The sequence below is a fragment of the Eubalaena glacialis genome, chromosome 15 (assembly GCF_028564815.1).
Source record: "Eubalaena glacialis isolate mEubGla1 chromosome 15, mEubGla1.1.hap2.+ XY, whole genome shotgun sequence".
NCBI classification, from domain to species: domain Eukaryota; kingdom Metazoa; phylum Chordata; class Mammalia; order Artiodactyla; family Balaenidae; genus Eubalaena; species Eubalaena glacialis.
The window spans coordinates 87,064,171-87,083,258 of record NC_083730.1 but is presented as its reverse complement, the minus strand read 5'-3'; the positions used below and the strand labels follow the sequence as shown (position 1 = coordinate 87,083,258).

Below are 19,088 nucleotides of genomic sequence, written 5' to 3'. Positions count from 1 at the left end.
TTACTTTAACTGGTTTAAAAAAAGAAAGAGAAGAATATTTTGTGCCATGTGAAAAATACATGAAATTCAAATATCAGTGTTCATAAAATTTTATTGGAACTTAGTCATGCCCAGTCTTTGATGTATCATGTAAGGCTGTGTTAGTGCTGTAATGGCGGACTTCCACAGTGAGAAACTGTGTGGCCTGAAACGCTTAAAATATTTACTGTCTGACCCTTTACAGGAAAAGCTTGCTGGCTCCTGCTCAGTAAAACAGGAATAATGGCAGAAACATAACTGAAAATTAATAAATTTGGGTGTAGACCTCTGATCAAAACCCAACTTGATATAAAGTATGGTTTTACTGTCCTGAGGATATAAACCACACTGGAGTCACTAACTGCTGATTTAATCATGACACTTCACCCACAACTTGTCTGGTTGTCAAACTGTTCGGTCTGATTGCCTGCTTAACTAGTTTCTTCAGTCAGTGGTCTCCAAACTTTTTTGGTCACATGTTCTAATAAGTGTTTCTGAGTATACTTCCACTATTGTTTATTAAGTTATTTATAAGTCTTATGTGTGCTGTGCTAATATGTAGTAAATCCCACATAAACAGGAATTCTAATATTCCCTCACTCCTATGAATCACCCTTCTTACCATGTGAGGCAAGTGCACCCCACTTTGGAGCTGATTGCCCCAGAATGGTGATGGAAACAGTATCAAAATGATTTCAAGGCCTTCTCGGGTTGATGTTTTTCCTTAGAGAAAATGGCACGTGTGTTGTCTGCCTTCTTAGGATGTTGGAGTTTCGAGAATTCTTAGAGCTTCATCCCGTTGAACCTTCGTAGTCTTACAGATGAAACTAAGGCCTGGGTAGGTTAAACAAGTTATTTGAGGCCTAAAGAGAGGTTCATGGTGGATCCAGAACTAAAACTTATTTCCTGAGGTTCTTCCAGGCCAAGCTCTTTCACTAGGCTCCCCCTTCTCCTTCATCTGCTCTACTCCCTGGCAAGCCACTCTGTGACATGTCCATTAAACTAATAAGGGACCTTTCTAGATCCTTCTAGAACCACTTATTTAAAGGGACCTATTTGGAGTTCAGGGTTTTTGAGCCCAAGCCACCCGTTCTCTTTGCCTGACCCTGCAATAAACCTTTCTTTGCTGAAAAAAATAAAATAAAAATAAAGGGACCTATTTGAGGGAGTTTCACACAGATGTTTTTAGTGGAGCCACTAGGAATGGTTTTTTCCCCCTTCTTAGGGGTTTTAACTCTCAGAGGAGAAAGGGAAAAAAATCCGGATCCTTTTTTGAAGCCTGTTGTAGTGGGTTGAATAGTGCTCCCCTACCCCACCCCCCCCAAAAAAAAATTAAAAATATATGTCCACCTGGAATCTGTAAATGTGACCTTTCTGGGAAAAAAGGTCTTTGCAGATGTAATTAATTTAAGGATCTTGAGATGACATCATCCTGGATTAAGGTGGGTCCTCAATCCAATGACAAGTGTTCTTAGAAGAGATGGGGAGAAGACACATAGAGAAGAAGGCCATCTGAAGGCAGAGCTGGAGGGATGCAGCCGCAAGCCAAAGAATGCATGGAACCACCAGAAGCTGGAAGAGGCAAAGGATCGTCCCTTAGAGGCTTCGGAGGGAGTGTGGCCCAGCCCATACCTTGATTTCAGACTTCTGGCCTCCAGAACTGAGAGCAAATAAGTCTCTGTTGTTTTAAGCTACCAGTTAGTAGTAATTAGTTATGGCAACCCGAGGAAGCTAACACATCTGTTATGGAAAGTGAATTGTGAGCAGGAAGAAGGTTGAGAACAGGAGTACCGCCTGCAAATGAGAATTGATCTTGCTTTGTCTCATTTCTAGGAGCACACTGAGGCCCTTTATGGAATGTTCTGTATGCCTTGACTAGACATTCGAGGATGCAGTTCTTTCCTTCAAGTGGCTCAGACTCATGAAGGAGACTGACCAGGTTAAATGCAATAGCGGGCATTAGCAGAGGGGCAGCCAGGCAGGGAAGTCTTTTCAGAGGTGGGGATAGTTGAGCTGGGCTTTGACGGGTGAGCAGGAGTTGGCCAAGTGGAACACAAGGGCACAGTGGTGTAATGAAGGCTCGGACGTGGGAATGAACAAGCACCAGAGTCATAATCCAGTCTGGCCTGAAGAAGAATAACTAGTGAGAGGCAAGGCTCCAGTGTGGTGAGGTAAGAGGGGACAGCTAAATAGGGCTGCCATGCCTGGAATGATAAGCTTCATCACGACATGGGGATGGTCTTCCTCTGCTGCCCCTAGAATAGTGCCTGACACCAGACTCTTGATAACTATTTGTTGAATAAAGGGGAAGAAACCCCACGTGATCTCAATAGGTGCAGAAAAAGCATTTGACAAAATCCAACTCTTTCATGATAAAAACACTCAACAAACTAGGAAGAGAAGGGTACACCCTCAACTTGATAAAAGGCATCTATGAAAAGCCCACAGTGAACATCACACTTACTGGTGAAAAACTAAAATCTTTGCCCCTAAGATCAGGAACAAGACAAGGATGTCTGCTCTTACCGCTTCTATCCAGTGCTGTCCTGGAGGCTCTAGTCAGGGCTGTTTGGCAAGAAAAAGAAAGAAAAGGCATCCCATTTGAAAAGGGAGAACTAAAACTCTCTAATTTGCAGATGACATGATCTTATATATAGAGGACCCTAAAGAATCTCCATGCAGACACAAAACAGCTATTACAGCTAAAAAGTGAGTTCAGGAAAGTGGCGGGATACAAGACAATATAGAAAAATCAGTTGTATTTCTACACACTAGAGAGAAACAATCCAAAAATTAAGTAAATTCCATTTATAATAGCATCAAAAATAGTGAAATACTTAGGAATACAATAAACCAAAGAAGTACAGGACTTGTACACTGAAAACTGAAAAATTGTTGAAATTAAAGAAGACCTAAATGAATGGAAAGACATCCTGCATACATGGATTGGAAGATTTAACATTGAAATTAAGATTGCAATACTCCCTAACTTGATACACAGATTTAGTACAAGCCCTATCAAAATTCCAACTAATTTTTTTTTTTAATAAATTTTATTTATTTATTTATTTGGCTGTGTTGGGTCTTCGTTGCTGTGCGCAGGCTTTCTCTAGCTGCGGCGAGCGGGGGCTACTCTTCGTTGCGGTGAGTGGGCTTCTCACCGTGGTGGCTGCTTTTGTTGTGGAGCACAGGCTCTAGGCGCGCGGGTTTCAGTAGTTGTGGCATGTGGGCTTAGTAATGGTGGCTCGCGGGCTCTAGAGCACAGGCTCAGTAGTTGTGGCGCACGGGCTTAATTGCTCCGCGGCATGTGGGATCTTCCCGGACCAGGGCTCGAACCTGTGTCCCCTGCGTTGGCAGGCGGATTCTTAACCGCTGCACCACCAGGGAAGCCCCCAACTGTATTTTTTGTTTTTTGTTTTTTTTCGTTGTTTTTTTTTTTTTGCAAAAAAGGACAAGCTGATCCTAAAATTCATAGGGAAATGCAAAGGACCCAGAATAGCCAAAATAATCTTGACAAAGAAATATAAAGTTGGAGCACTCACACTTCTGAATTCAAAGCTTACTCCAAAGCTACAGTAATCAAATCAGTGGAGTACCAACACAAGGATAGATTCCATAGATCGATGGAATAGAATTGAGAGTCCAGAAATAAACTCATATTCATCGTCAATTGATTTTCAACAAAGGTGTCAAGACCATGCAATGGGGAAAGAATAAACTTTTCAACAAATGGTACGGGGACAACTGGATATCCACATGAAAGAATGAATCTGGACACACTTCGTACACAAAAATTAACTAAAAATGGATCAAAGACCTAAATGTAAGAACAAAAACTATAAAAACTATTTGAAGAAAACTTAGGTGAAACTTCATGACCTTGGACAAGATATGGTACCAAAACACAAGCAAATAAAAATTTAAAAATAGATACGTTGGACTTTATCAAAATTTAAAACTTTTGGGGAATTCCCTGGCGGTCCAGTGGTTAGGACTCCACGCTCTCATTGCCAAGGGCCAGGGTTTGATCCCTGGTCGGGGAACTAAAATCCCACAAGCTGCACAGTGCGGCCAAAAAAAAAAAATTAAAAACTTTTGTGTAAAAGGACACTATCAAGAAAATGAAAAGATAGCCCACAGAATGGGAGAAAATATTTGCAAACTATAAATCTGAGAAGGGACAGGTATCCAGAATAAAGAACTCTTTCAACTTAACATAAAAACTCAAGTTAAAAAATGGGTAAAGGATTGGAATAGATGTTTCTCCAAAGAAGATACACAAATGGCCAGTAAGCACATGAAAAGAAGCTCAACATCATTCACTAAAGAAATGCAAATCAAAACCATGAGATTCCAGTTCACACCCACTAGGATGCCTCAAATAAAAAAGCCAGATATGGGCTTCCCTGCTGGCGCAGTGGTTTAGAATCCACCTCTCAATGCAGGGGACACGGGTTCAAGCCCTGGTCCGGGAAGATCCCACATGCTGCGGAGCAGCTAAGCCTGTGTGCCACAACTACTGAGTCTGTGCTCTAGAGCCCACGTGCCACAACTACTGAGCCCATGTGACACAACTACTGAAGCCCATGCACCTAGAGCCCGTGCTCCGCAACAAGAGAAGCCACTGCAATAAGAAGCCTGCGCACCGCAACGAAGAGTAGCCCCCGCTCGCCGCAACTAGAGAAAGCCTGCGTGCAGCAACAAAGACCCAACGCAACCAAAAATTAAAAAAAAAAAAAAAAAAAAGCCAGATAGTAAAAGTGTTGGTGAGGATATGGAGAAATTGGAAAATTTATACATTGCTGTTGGGAATACAAAATGATATAGTCACTATGGAAAGTAGTGTGGCAGTTCCTCAAAAAGTTAAACATAGAGTTACTATGTAACCCAGCAATTCCAGTCCTGGGTATATACTCCCAAAATTGAAAACATGTTCACAAAACTTGTACATAAATGTTCATAGCAGCTTTATTCATAATAGTCAAAAAGTGGAAACAAACAAAATGTCCATCAGCTAATGAATGGATAAACAAAATGTGGTCTATTTATACAATGGAATATTATTCAGCCATAAAAAGGAACAAAGTCCTGATACATGTTACAACATGGATGGACCTCGAAAGTATTATGCTAAGTGAAAGAGGCCATACACGTGTTGTAACTGATTCCATGCATATGAAATGTCCAGAATAGGTCTGTCCCTAGACATAGAAAGTAGACTAGCAGTTGCCTAAAGCTATGGGTAGTGGAGAATAGGGTGTGACTGCTGTTCGGTTTCCTTTGGGGATGACAGAAATGTTCTAGAATTAGATCGTTGTGATGATTGCACAACTCTGTGCTTATACTAAGTCCTGCTGAATTGTATATTTTTAAAGGGTGAATTTTATACTAAGTGAAGTAGATCTCAATTAAAAACAAAAGGAAAAATATTTTCCAATGATGATCAGTGAGGGGGCATCGTGGTAAAAATACAGTATGGAAAGAGAATAGCCCACAACATCTGTAGAAGGGACTGAAGCAGGCCACTGAGATCTGGATTCTTGCCCCAAGGAAATGGAGGCTTAGTCCAACAGCGAATAGGTGATGGAGCCGGAATTAATACCAAGGTCTGTCAGCCTATGAGCCCTCTGCTTATAGCTTCTAGCCCTGAACTGGTCCAGTAGGAAAACCACTAGCTATAGTGGCTACTGAGCACTTGAAATGTGGCCAGTTTGAATTAGGATGAGCTGTAAAGGTAAAATACATGCTGGGTTTTGAAGACTTAGTATCATAAAAAGAAAGTAAAGTATCTTAATTGCTTTATATTCATTATATATCGAAATCATACTGTTTCTGGATTTATTGTGTTAAATAAAATATAAAGATTAATTTCACCAGTTCTTTTTACTTTCTAAAATGTGACTACTAAAACTTTTAAATTACATATGTGGCTTGCAATATGTTTCTGTTGGACAGTGCTACTCTAATAGAGTATTGGTCCCCTGGGAGCAGGGTAGGAAAGGGTGATATTAATTTATCTGTGAAATAAAATTTCGCTGAGCATCCTTGGCTGAACCAGCCTAAAGCTGACCACAAGGGGTCCTGGGAAGGGGGTGTCGCCTGTACCTTCAATCCTAAAGGGACAGAGGGAAGGAATCGGTGGTATCCCTTCCCTCAGACAAAGAGGTTGAGGCCTTCCTCACTAGTTTCAGATGTATCTGAATGTCTGTGGCTAATCAAGAAATCTGCAAAGCATGGCGATTAAAAAAGGTAGAGAAGGGTGGGCATCTTGTGTATTTTGACAAGATTTACTATTTAAAGCAGAACTCTGGACTTCCCTGGTGGCGCAGTGGTTAAGAATCCGCCTGACAATGCAGGGGACACGGGTTTGAGCCCTGGTTGGGGAAGATCCCACATGCCACAGAGCAACTAAGCCTGTGTGCCACAACTGCTGAGCCTGCGCTCTACAGCCCGTGAGCCACAACTACTGAGCTCACGTGCCACAACTACTGAAGCCTGCGCGCCGAGAGCCCGTGCTCGGCAACAAGAGAAGCCACCGCAATGAGAAGCCCGTGCACCGCAACGAAGAGTAGCCCCCGCTCGCGGCAACTGGAGAAAGCCCGCGCGCAGCAACGAAGACCCAACGCAGCCAAAATAAATAAATAAATAAATTCTTAAAAAGTAATAATAAAGCAGAACTCCAAGAAATAACACCTTCAAAAGCTTCATCATCTAATGCAAAATGCATTTGATGATTGCGTATCAGTCAGATCTGAGAAGTCGGCTGGGGTCCGTCGAAGGAGGATCAAAAATTGCAACGTAAACTCCAGGAGAGAGAAAACTTTGTTAAGTTTATTCTGGTACCCGTAGCGCCAGGAACAGTGCCCGGCACACAGTAGGCGCTTCTTAGATATTTGAATGAGTTAAGATGCAAAATTATGTAGATGTGAGGGTGTATTTCCCAGGGGAGGAGGCCTCTGGGTTTTGCCTGGTCTTAAAGGAGTCTAGGCCGCCAAGGGGTTAAAAACCACTTAATACCGACAGGGACATGAAATTTATTTGAAATCAATGTCAAGAATTGGTTGTTCTTATTCTGGGGAGTAGCCCGACCTCGGCGTCTGGAATGATCTACGTGCTTAAAAATACCACTCGCCACCATTTTCTCCAGGTAATTTTCCATCCCTGCCCCCACAGTCAAGGGGAAAAAAAGTAATTCTGCAATCCTACCTCGCTTACAAAAAAAAAAAAAAAAAAATTAATCGGTACAAGCACAAATCTCCAGGCGCCGCCAGCGCAGAAGAAGAAAGGGACCCACGCGGGCCTCGGGCGCCGCCGGGACCCCAGCCCCCCAAACTTTGCCAAGTTGCGGGCGCCGAGCGCGCCCGGAGGCGCGGGGCGCGGCCGCGGGCGGAGCCGCCCCCTGACGCCGGGCCGCGGCGCGCCGGGCCGCCCCCTCCCGGCCCGGGCCGGCCCCGCTGGCTCCGCTCAAAGTTTGCGGCCGCCCTTGCGCCCGCGCGCCCGCCCGATGTATGGGTGATATACTGCAGCGGGTGTCAGGGTGAGGGACGGCCATATTTGCCGGTGCGGCCCGAGCCGTCAACAACAAAAAGTGCGCGGGAGCTCGGCGGGCGCACGGACGGGCGCACGGACGCTGGGGCCGCCTCACCGCCGCCCGGCCTCGCCGCCTTCACCGCCGCCCTCGCGGGCCGGGCCCCGCTGTGCCCCGGCGCGCCCCGCCGCTCGGGGGGATGTCTTACAAACCGAACTTGACCGCGCACATGCCCGCCGCCTCCCTCAACGCCGGTGAGTGAGTGCGCCCCGCGGGCCGCGCGCGCCGCGCCCCAACTGCCGCCAAGTTGGGGGTCCGCGCGCCCGGCCCCGGCTCCCGGGGGCCCGCGGCGGCCGGGGTCGGCGGGCACCGGGTCCCGGCCCGGGGCAGCGCGGCCGCCGCCGCCATGATTCCGGTGCCCGCGCTGCCAAAGTTCGCGGGTGCGCCCCGCGCCGGGCCTCGGGGCCGGGCCGGGGCCCGGGGCACCGGCGGCCGCCGCGGTCCCCCCCACGCCGGCGGCCGAGGGCTCGTGGGGAGCGCGGCGAGCGAGGGCGGGGGAGGCTTTCTCGGCTCCTTTTTCCTCGGCTTTTGGGCGGCTCGGCGAGGGCCCCTGCCGGCGGGAGTCGGGAGCTGCCGGGCCACGCCGGGAGCGGGGCGCCGGGACTCCGGCGCGGGCCGCCCTTAGGGAGCTGGGGGCAGGTCCGGACAGGGGGCCCGGGCAGCAGGGGTGCACGTGAGCAAGCCCGGGCCACGCGCGGGCAGCGCTGCGGGGCGGCGAGCGTGCCAGGTGCAGCCGCCCCCGAGGGAGCGGGGCCGCTGGGGTCACCGGCGGTGCAGGGGAGATCGTCGGTGGGCGCCCGCCTGGCCTGGCGCGCGGGACGGGGCGCCCAAAACGGGGCGCACGGGAGGTCCCTTCAGGCGTGCGCGGAGTGAGAGAAGTTGGAGGAGATCGGGGGCCTCGGAGCGCCTTTAGGCGGCGGCTGGGGGCGTCGTTTCAGCGGGGGCCCCTCATCTCGGAGCCCCCAAGTCTGGGTTTAGAAGGCCCCCTCCTTCGGAAGCCGGAGGGGCCGTCCTCTCCTTTCCCTGGGTTGGAGCTGGGCGGTCCCAGGAAACTCCTGCAGAAGTTGTCAGGCAGCTTTAGGCTGTGCCTAGGGTCTTGCCCCAGGGACCGAGGGCGATAGGTGAAATTGTGGGTTCAGAGGGGACCGGCTTTGTCCTTTCACCAAGGTTCTTCTCCTTTAGACTCTGGATGGGAAACAAACTTCCAGAAAAGCGAGGTGCATGGAGGGGGCTTGGCAGGGAGGGAATTGGCCTTGCTGGTCAGAAATGCCACGCTGGCAGTTGGCCGAAAGTTTTGGGCCTTGTCTCCGAATGTTGACTCCATAATTCCAAAAATCTGAAGAGGGCCCCAGGAAAGCAATATATGTATATGCATATACATGTATAGGGGTGTGTGTATGTGTGTGTGTGTGTGTGTGTATATTTAACTTCCTGGACACAGATTTGGGGATTGGAAAGGGTTAAGATTCAGGGGGTGGATGGACGGGGTGGGGGATAGTTGAGTTGGTCAAATGTGGCCTCTAAGCCCCAAGAGCCCCTGTTTTCTCCTCAAATGTTCTCACCTCTTCTGGGGTCTGCACACCTTACCAAGACAAGCTTTGTGGCCATAGTATTTCTCACTGCCTCCTTCATCTGACTCTGGGATGGGATGGGTGGAGGGTCTTGCTGCCAGCCCGGACCGGCAGGAAATCTCAGGCCGGCCCTGGTGCAGTTGAGGCCGGCGCCCTAAACGGGGCCCTTCAGGGATTGGGGTCACAGAGTGACAGAGGCACCCGCTGGGGACCCCGAAGCCCTGCTCTGGGCTGGCTAGCACCTGTACACAGATTTTCTTCTTTCTCCTGCGGTGAACCCCAGGAGGACTGCTGAGGTCCCCAGGTCTCTGGTGTTTTGGTGGGGCCGCCCCCCTCCCCGTGGACCCCTTTAGAAAGGCCGGATCTCCCCGTGCCATTTGCATCCAAGATGGACTCTCCGCTGCCGCTCCTCCGGCTTCCTTGTCATCATCCCTCACACCCTCCAGCCCTGCCTCCTGCTCGAGAGTTGCCAAGCCTCGGCCTGGCCGGCGGTGGCAGTGGCGGAGTTAGACAAAGCCCCCGCCTCCCCGCCGGAGAGCCCCCCCAGGCGCCCCAAGTGGCGGGAAGGCCGCCAGCTCCCCAGGCCCGGGCGCTCTTTGTCTGGCTTGGGGGCGGGGAGCCGCGCCTGGCCCCAGGAGCTGCTGGCCTCTGCCAGCCCCTCCCTGGGCTCTGGGCCCTCCCTGGTCCCCGCACACTGCACGCATTGTCTGTGCTGCTCCGCGACGGCTGTGCTCACGCCCGGTCTGGTTTTCTCCTAGGCCTCCGGCAGCCGGCCGCTGTGTCTGCAGGAAGGTGTGGGCATGAGTGGGACTCGGGGCCCTTCCGCCGGCTCTCTCCAGGGCCACAGACACCCCCCTCTGAACACCGAGTAAGGGACTGGCGCTGGCACAGAGGCGGGGTCACCTACCGCATCACCCAGGCCGTGGGAAAGTCAAGCTCCGAGCTGTTGCCTGACTCCCCATCCCCATCCCCCAAGCCCCCAACCCATCCCTCCTCCTCCCCTCAGCCCCCCAGGACCTAACCCCAGCACATTGGAGGAGCAGGATCTAGGGCCTTGAGACGTTCTGTTGGGAACCATGACCTCAAACAGGTGGAGAAGCTGAGGCCCAGAGAGGGAAGGGCCTTGTCGTAGGTCACACAGCCGGGTATGGCGCAGCTGGCCTGGCTCCTAGTCCAGGCGCTTGGCTGTGGGAGAGAAGGTGGGTCGGGGAGGCAAGAAACACAGACTTGCAGTGAGAGAAGGAGGGCAGGAGGTGGTGCAGAGAATGAACCGGAGGTGTCCAGCTCACCTCCTGCCAGGGAGTTGGAATCTTCTAGATGGCCTGAAGTGCCGAGCAGTGCAGTAGACCCCCCTCTCCCCCCGCAGTCTTGCATTTAGCATCCTGGCCTTACAGAGAGGCGTAGTAAGTTGTGGTGGTCGGGACTTGAACCCTGGCCTGGGGCAGCAAAGCCTGAGCTACCCAGACCACACTCACCACCCACATCAGAAGGTCAGGAAATTGGGGTTTGGCTGATGTGATGAGGGGAGCTGGGGGGTCACCCGCCCTGCCACATTCCTGTGTTCTGGCCACTGCACACCCGCAGTTGCTTCAGACGGAGGTGTGGTTCTGTAGCACAGGTGTTTCAGCTCCCCCACTGTAGAGGCGTGGTAATGAGGCCCGGAGGAGCGCGGTGCTGTGCCCAGTCCCCAGCTTAGAGGTGGCAGAATTCATGTTTCCTGACTGGGCATCCTGTGTTTGAGCATAAATCTGGGTCCCAGTGGAGGAATCCAGGCAGGCCTGAGACCGAGGAAGACACGTCGGGTACCAAGCTGTCTACAGCTCCTGGACAGAGGGACAGGTGCGGTGTGTTAGTCTCTTCTGTGCTGTGTGGCTGGGGGCAGTGCCCGCCCTCTCTGGTCTGTGTTTCTCTCTCTGCAGTGAGGGGCTCCAGGGCCCCTTCCAGCTCCAGCAGCCTGAGCTCCTGAACTTCCTTCCTCCCCTGCCCCTCCCCTTGCCCACACCAGATGAGCAGCTGGTCGGTTTGGCCGGCCTGGCACCAGCTGTCCATCCCCGGGGCCAAGTCTGCAGAGCCCGCTGTGTGCGTGAGAGAGAGACAGTTTGGCTCCGGGGAAGGCAGGCGGAGGGGAAGCTGCTCCCCGGCCGGGTGTGGAGGCATGCGGGCAGCTGCTGAGGAGGGCTAGGTAGATTCTCCATGGTTACCGCTGTTCGTAATTCTGCAGGACATCCTTTACTCGCTGATGACCACTCGGACGCCATTATGGGTCTGCATGCTTCCAGCTACTACTGAGCTAGAGCTGGAAAATTCCCTGCTGAGGGCCTCCCCACACCCCATGCAGTAGACTCTGTTCTGAGCCAGGCCCTGGCCCCCCATGGTCCCTCTGCTGAGGGACAGTGTCTCCCAGTGTTACAGTCCGTAAGTGGGGTCTTACGCCTCCCCTGTGGGGGTGAAGCCAGCCGGGCATAGATTCAGACTGCCAAGAGTCTTGTCCCCTCTTTGGGGAGGGGCGACAGGAGCTCAGAGAGGTTGAGGGGCTTGTCCGAGGACACACAGACAGGCTGTGATGTGCTCCAGATTCCTGACTTTGTGTCCAGTACCCCAGTCCCCAGCCAGGGTTGGGTCTCACAACCTCCAGATCTTCCCCTGTGTTCCTTACCATATACTCCAGCAGAGGTTTGGGCACACAGGAAGTCTCAGCCCAGGTGTGGACCAGCCTTAGTAGCAGATGGGCTCTTGTGGCAGCCATGTGTTTCTAGGATATCAACCTCTGGGGAGCAGGACCCAGAAAAAGGGGACTTGCAAGGGTTAGGCTGAGAATAGCAGCAGCTTTCGTCTTTGCTACCAGTTTTGACTGCATGTATGGGAAGGATTTCTGTGATTGATTAGCAATGTCTGCTGTGGTGGTGGGAGTGAAGAGCAGTGGTCTGTTCGCTACATTTTACCATCAGTCATCTACGCCGAGTATCAGCCGTGGCCAAACTAGAGGACAGGAATAGGGTTCTGTATCCTCAGAGACAAAAGATCACTGTTGATGGCATGAGTTCTGGGCAGGGGGACTCAGAGTCCTTACCTCGGATACAGTTAGCCAAGGCTACTTGATTACTGACTCCTGTCTCCTCCCCCGTAGCTGGGAGTGTCCACCCGCCCTCCACCAGTATGGCGACATCTTCACAGTACCGCCAGCTGCTGAGTGACTATGGGCCGCCATCTCTAGGCTACACCCAGGTATGGCAGCGGGGGTGGGATGTGCGGTGGGAGGGGCCCTAGGGGCGGCCTGGGCCAGAGGGGAAGCGGTGAAAGGAGTAGAAATGATGGAGCTGTCATCTGAGCTTCCTCAACCCAGGGCTCAGGGCATCAGAATGGAGAAGTGGCAGGGGGTTTCACGGGGGACGCCGAGTGACGGGAAGGAGTGGGAGAGCCCAAAGAAGGCTGGAAGCCCCGAGAGCCACAGTTCCCGACGGGGCCACCACCCCATGTGTGTCCCTGGTGGGCCTCCTCATGCCTGGTCCCTGGGGAAGTGAGGTCTGGCCTTGACTCTGGATCTGAGCTTGGACAGAGGAGAGGGGGCCCTGCTCCCACTCACTCCCCACAAGGTTGTGGGCCCTGCAGGGAGGACGGGCCCATCCTAGTGGAGTCCAGGTGCGTTGCACCGAGAGCTGCTGGCCCCTCAGTTCTACACCTGGTTTACACCTCGTTCCACCAGTTACGGGACTGTGGACCGTCCCTGCCCCAACCTCGCCGAGACTTGCTTTCCCCACCGGGTAGGCGGGCCCTCAGGGGAGGCGGCCGCCGCCGGCCGCCAGGGAAGTGCCGCCCCGCAGGGGGGACCCGGGCCGCCAGCCGGGAGATTCCTGTGGCCGCCACTCGCGTTCCGAGGTCGCCACGGAGGCCGGCCCCACGGATGAGGTGGCGGCTTGGAGCCGTGCCCGCCAGGCCGTCCTGCCCCTGGAGGGGAGGCGGGCACGGGCGAGGCCCCCCTGAAGAGGTGGCGGCGGGCGGATGCTGAGGAGCTGGACGAGGAGAGGAGGAAGGACCAGGAGGCCAAGAGGCAGAGGCGGCAGAGGAGGGGGGAGCAGGCGAGGGCCTGGGGGGAGGTGGCCGCCCTGATGCAGCTGTGGGGGGAGGAGAGGGGAGGAGGAGGAGCAGGGAGGCCCGGCTGAGGCCCGAGCGGGCGGCTTTGGCCCACAGGCCGGAGGGACCCCAGCCTCCCTGGTCCGGGTGTTTGCTTGGGCTGTTCGTGGGGTTCTGGAGAGACAGGGTTTCTGTGTGGTGGGCCCCGCCTGTGGGGGAGGATGGATGAATTTAAATACATTCTGGGCTCTGTCTGGGTGGTCTCTGGCAGTTTCTGTGGTCCTGCTGACCCCAGGTGTGGCCTCCATCTCTTCCTCCCACTCTGGACCCTCAGCACCCCCCCGCCCCCCCATCACTTGCCCGCCCATTGGCTCCTTCAAGGAAATTCTCAGTAAACAAACACTTTCCTATCGACAAGCCAGTCTTTTTTTTTTTTTTTCATTTGAGATGATAAAAGGGCTTTCTGCAGACTGCTGGGTGGTTGCCTTGAGTGCACGGGGACGGTAGAGAGGGCCGGCTCCCTGCTCTGTGGTTGTCGCCCAGGTGGGCCGTGCCCGGCCGCAGCTGCCCTGGAGTCTAGGCCAGGCCGCCCTCCCTCCGCCACCTGCCCCTGGCTCGGGCCTCTCCCCAGCCCCGCCCTCGTGCAGCTGGCACGCTGTGGGGTCCTGACCACGGCATTGGGGTCAGGTTGGGTTCAATCCTTCCGAACCCTTTTCTGTCTGATTCTAGGGAACTGGGAACAGCCAGGTGCCCCAGAGCAAATACGCGGAGCTGCTGGCCATCATCGAAGAGCTGGGGAAAGAGATCAGACCCACCTACGCAGGCAGCAAGAGCGCGATGGAGAGACTAAAACGAGGTAAGTCGTGGGCCCGGGACTCCCCTGCCAGGTGACGCCTCGCTGCTGGCGGACCCCACGGCACTGGCCTAGTAACTGTCTTGAAAGAGTTTCTGGGGAAAACGGAGGGTGGCAGACGGAAGAGTCCCCCGCGGCACAGGGGCTCCCGTTTTGTTACAGAATTACCGTTGGCTGTGGAGGTGTCAGGCTGGGTGAGCGGGTCTGTGGGATGTACATCTGACGGAAGGGGCTTGGCGGCCAGTTCTCAGATGCAGCGTCTAAGAAGGGAATCCCCAGGACTTCCCTGGCGGTCCAGCCGTTAGGACTCTGCGCTTCCACTGCAGCGGCCTCGGGTTCGATCCCTGGTCGGGGAACTAAGATCCTGCAAGCCTCGTGGTGCGGCCAAAAAAAAAAAAAAAAAAGTCTTTGTACCCAGATCCTGCAGTTCTGCCTCATGCCCGCTCTGCTCCCGTTGGCTGACACTGGTCCTAGGAGCCCTGGGCGGCCCAATCAGGTAGGCTCCCAACTTGGGTGAGGCCAGTGACACGAGGCCAAGGGGGCCTGCGTTGCCCTCTGCTGTCCTCTTAGGAGCGGGGCCCAGGGGGGCGTGTGGTCCGTCCTAGTCTGGGGCGGGAGAGTGAGAACGCTTTGAAGTTCTTTCCTGATTGAAGAGGGAGGGAGGGCGGGAGGATGGTGCCACAGGAAGAAATGACTCACGTGAAGAGGTGACTGGCCAGCTGACTTCAGAAGGCAGAGAAATAGGTTGGTTTTTGCTGCTTCATGAAGTGAAAGCGGTGTGGAGAGGAGAAAAAGATTTCTATTTTAGAAGGTGGCAGTTCAGAGCACGGTGGCTTATGTGTGAATTTAATTTTAGGAGGTTTCTTTTTTTTTTTAAGGTTAGAGAAGCAAATTTGGAGAAAATCGAGAGGGGAATGTCCTGTGGCTATAAATCTGGGGCGTGACAGGGGGGCTGCAGTTGAGGCCACGGCTCCAGCGATGGGCGAGGCCGGCTGAGGACAGGCTCCCACCCAGAGCAGGGGCCGGTTCATGACACCTTTGTGAAGAGACTGACCGATTGCAGAGCTGGATCGGGGAATAACGGGCACAGGTGTGGGGAGGGGGGCTGGCAGTTAGAGGCTGGAACGGAAGAGGGCTCGGGGGAGAGGAGGAGCTTAACCCCAGTCCAGCCCCGGGGGTCAGGTGGGCACCGCTCTGCCCACAGTCCTGGTAATGGCAGTGCCGGTTACCTGTTTGCACGTGCCTGGGAAGATGCTGCACTGCGCAGTCTTTCTGACTGCGATCTGCAGCCTCCCAACAAAGCCGGCAGTTCAGGTCAGCACATGGATACACCTGGTGACCGCTTCAGGGCACATCCTGGGTGAGCAGCTGGTCCCACAGTCACCCTGACCAGTAAGGTGGCCAAGTTTACATCATAGCAAGTAAGAAGGGTCATAGGGCGCAAGGGAGTCAAGCGCCAAGAATGTTTTTTGCGGTTTTTAATGGTGAAAAAATTAAGATTTTGTGACATGTGAAAATTATGTGAAATTCAAACTTCAGTGTTGTAAGTAAAGACTTGTTGGAACATGGCCACACCCATTGCTTATTAATGTCTGCGGCTGCTGTCACAGTACAATGGCAGAGTGGAGTAGCTGTGACAGTGGCTACACAGCCCTTTCCAGAAAGTCTTCGGAAGCTCTGGGGGGTAAGATTTGTGAGGTGGGGACACCTGAGTGACTTGGGGTGTCATTCCCAGTGCCCTCTGGGGGGTCAGCTCTTGGAAGGAGTAGATTCTTGGTGTCTATTAAAATGAAATCAATATTTCATGAAGTTCAGTAAAGCCAAAAAAAGAAAAAAAAAAAAAACCCAAACAAGCAATAGATAACTCCCAAACTATAGAGATAAAAGATGAGGGGAGAATAATAGTGCAGAAGATGGCACCCGTCCCCTGGGGGGAAGGACAAAGCAGTGGACCAAGGTGGCCTGAGTGAGCATTCGTCTCGCACCCGAACCAGGCAGGCTGCCTGACATTGTCAAGCCCTTTCTAGAATTCAGGAAAAATAATGGTTTGAAGGCGTGGAATCTCCAAAGCGGGTCCCTGCTTAAAGAACTTGGGTGGGGACACACTTACTCCTGTCATCTGGATGGTAACATGGTTCATATAGAGAGTAACGTCATGAAAAGAGAGCTTGCTGGTTGTCACCTTGAGCATGGGAAGAAACTTTTAGGGAGACGTGAAGAGCGGTTTTGGCTTTGAGGGGTGGGATGGGGTTTGGGTTGTTGGATGCAGGTCCCACGTTTCCTCCAGTCTGAGGGTTTCGCGGCTGGTTTGGAAGGACCCTCCTCCTCTTCTGGAATGGGTGCTGCTGGCTGACGCCCGCGTCTGCTTCTCTTCCAGGCATCATCCACGCTCGAGGATTGGTGCGGGAGTGCTTGGCTGAAACGGAACGGAACGCCAGGTCCTAGCTGCCTTGTGAGCCTGGACGGTTTTCCATCTTCTTCAGAGAGAATAAGTTACAGTTCATCTCCCCTGCTCAGATGAAACTTTTGTTTTCAAAATGGTAACAGTTTGGTTTCTCCTCCCCCTGCCCCTCCCATGGTTCACTAGGCTCCGAATCTACAGTCTGTAAGATTGAGGAAAGATTTTGCAGTTGATTGGGAGTTACATTTTTAATAGTTAGGAACTACCCAGGTGTTTGTTGTTGTTGTTTTTTAAAGCATTGATTCAAAAGATGCACGTAAAAATTACCTATCTTACAGCAAACTAGTTTGCCTTCAAGATACCAGTGTCTCGCTCTCCTCTTTTGAATACATTTATGTTACCCGGACTGTTCTTTGTTCCTTTTCATAAGCTGATACAACTTGAAGGGTTTTTTTTGTAGTGCGGACTTGACAGCACACTTAACTAGTAGCTGGTCCCCTCGTTTCCCATACACTATAGATTCTGCTTAACGTAAGTTCTTTTTTGCTTAAGCATTTGCATGACTATTAGTGCTTTGAAGTCGATTTTAAAAATGCACAAGTTATACATACAGAAGAAAGAGCAACCTCCCAAACCAAACCTAACAAGGATCCCCAAAATTTTTCCTGAGACTGTATGTAGATTTCAGTTCTGCTTTCCTGTAAGTTGACCCAAACATCTGGAAGAAAATGGAACTGTTCGCATCTTTGTATTTATTACTCGATGTAATAAAGCTTATTTTCACTAACAGCCTGTACTAAGACGTGGGTTCCGCAAATTCTTGGCGGTATTTTAAAGAACAGCTCCTCAGCGGGAGTGGGGAGGGACCTGTCAAAGGGCATTTTCCCACCTGGTCCAGAAACATTTTGCGTGACGATATCAGTAGCACAACAGGCCAGGGACAGGATGTGTCGGTTAAGTCAGAAGGCAGGGATCAGGTGAAGCTGCGTTACGGATGCATCTTAACTGCAGCAGATGTTAAGTGTGTGCCAGGAAGGAAAACAAGTGTAGAGGCGATGTTACTGATTTCGCCCTTTCTGTGCTCCCCCAAGTTACGCCATTCTGTTTTTTAGGAACTTATCCTGTGAGCATTTAAACTCAAGCTAGCTACTTCATCCTGTTCTCACTGGAAGAACTACCTGCTCTGGTGCTGGGAAAACTGGGTTGCCTCGGATGTGTTGAGAATTCATGGGGTGGTCCCCAACAGTGCCTTCCAAAGGGACTTTGAGGTCATCCTTAGTATATTCCTTAGGCACTGATCCCGATGTAATGAGGATTTACCGTGGTGAGGGGTAGACTAAGACAAAAGGAGGGATGTGGTCAGTTTCACAGGCATGAGGCCAGGTCCCAGCCATGACAGCTCTAAAGGCCGGAGGAATGGGTACTAGGCAGTCGGCTTGTCTGCATCTCCTTCGTGGACGTGACAGGAAATTCAAAAAGGTTCAAGAAGGGAGACAGAAATTAAAGCTTCTGTCCCTCTTGTCTGAAGCGCCCAAAATTCCCTGCCACTATTACAGTCTTCTGTGTACCATGCCAGATACTTCACTTGGCTCCCTTCTAAAAGGAGGTTGGAACTGGGAAGGGCCCTGCACACTGCGACCAGAGATCGAGAGTCTTGCGTAGAGCTAAACTTCCAAACCAGGCTACTCCGAGGTGAGAAGACCTTACGTGGCTTCTTTACAGGTAACTTTATTTGGATGCATGCAGTCTGGTCTTCACTGATGAGGCAGACCCTGTGTCTGACAGTGGCCTTCTCACCTCACGGTTTGTTTCCCTACTAGTTTTATGCATAAACTTCCAGATGTGTTCTAACAAACCATGCCTAAGAAACCCCCAAACAATTTGTAAGGTCAGATCCAGCTTGAAGGATGGTATCAAGCAAATTCACAAACCCAAGTTTCTGAAACCTCATCTTTTATAAACCTACTACTTGTAAATCAGCATACAGAGAATGACATGTGTATTTCCACATCAGAGAGGTTACTTGTCAACATACAGTCTGTTAAGCTAATGGGGTAAATGGGCAAGTAACTTACTAACTTGTAAATCTTTCGCCATCTTGTTTTCTTTTGTTCTCTTAATGACATCTATGTATCACTGAACAATGACCTTCCAGCAGATGATGAGGCACTAAATGCTATTGTTTGACTCAATTCTATAGTTTTCCATAAAAAGTCCATTATTAACATTAATGCTTTTTTTCAGAAAATATTTTCATTTGGGAATTCCCTGGCGGTCCAGTGGTTAGGACTCTGCGCTCTCACTGCCGGGGCCCAGGTTCAGTCCCTGGTCGGGGAACTAAGTTCCCACAAGCCTCGTGGTGCAGCCGGAAAAAAAAAAAACTTTCATTTCTAACTTCTGATAACAAAACAAGATACAGTCACACAAATGTATAGCTTAAAAGGTGACATACTTATAACTACCGTCCAGGTCAAGAAATAGAACTCTGTCAGCCGCCCAGAAGCCCCTCCAAGCCCCGTGTCACAATCACAGCCTTTCCTCCCCCAAAAAGTGTCCTTGTCCTTCTACAGTAATGACTTCCTCGTG

At 51.8% G+C, this 19,088-nt stretch overlaps 1 protein-coding gene across 2 annotated transcripts; it reads left to right on the top strand.

The window, feature by feature from the left end:
• Positions 1–7,439: 7,439 nt before the first annotated feature.
• On the top strand, positions 7,440–17,298 carry CDK2AP1 (cyclin dependent kinase 2 associated protein 1). Of its 2 annotated transcripts, none has more exons than XM_061169179.1 (4): positions 7,440–7,800; positions 12,305–12,402; positions 13,978–14,104; positions 14,346–14,580. In XM_061169179.1, exons 1-4 carry the CDS (start codon positions 7,746–7,748, stop codon positions 14,363–14,365), a joined length of 300 nt encoding a protein of 99 aa, XP_061025162.1. In that variant the 5' UTR covers positions 7,440–7,745; the 3' UTR covers positions 14,366–14,580. The 2 variants fall into 2 exon arrangements, with proteins under 2 accessions (XP_061025162.1, XP_061025161.1); XM_061169178.1 differs by lacking the exon at positions 14,346–14,580 and adding an exon at positions 16,479–17,298 and having other exon boundaries at positions 7,445–7,800.
• Positions 17,299–19,088: the final 1,790 nt, after the last annotated feature.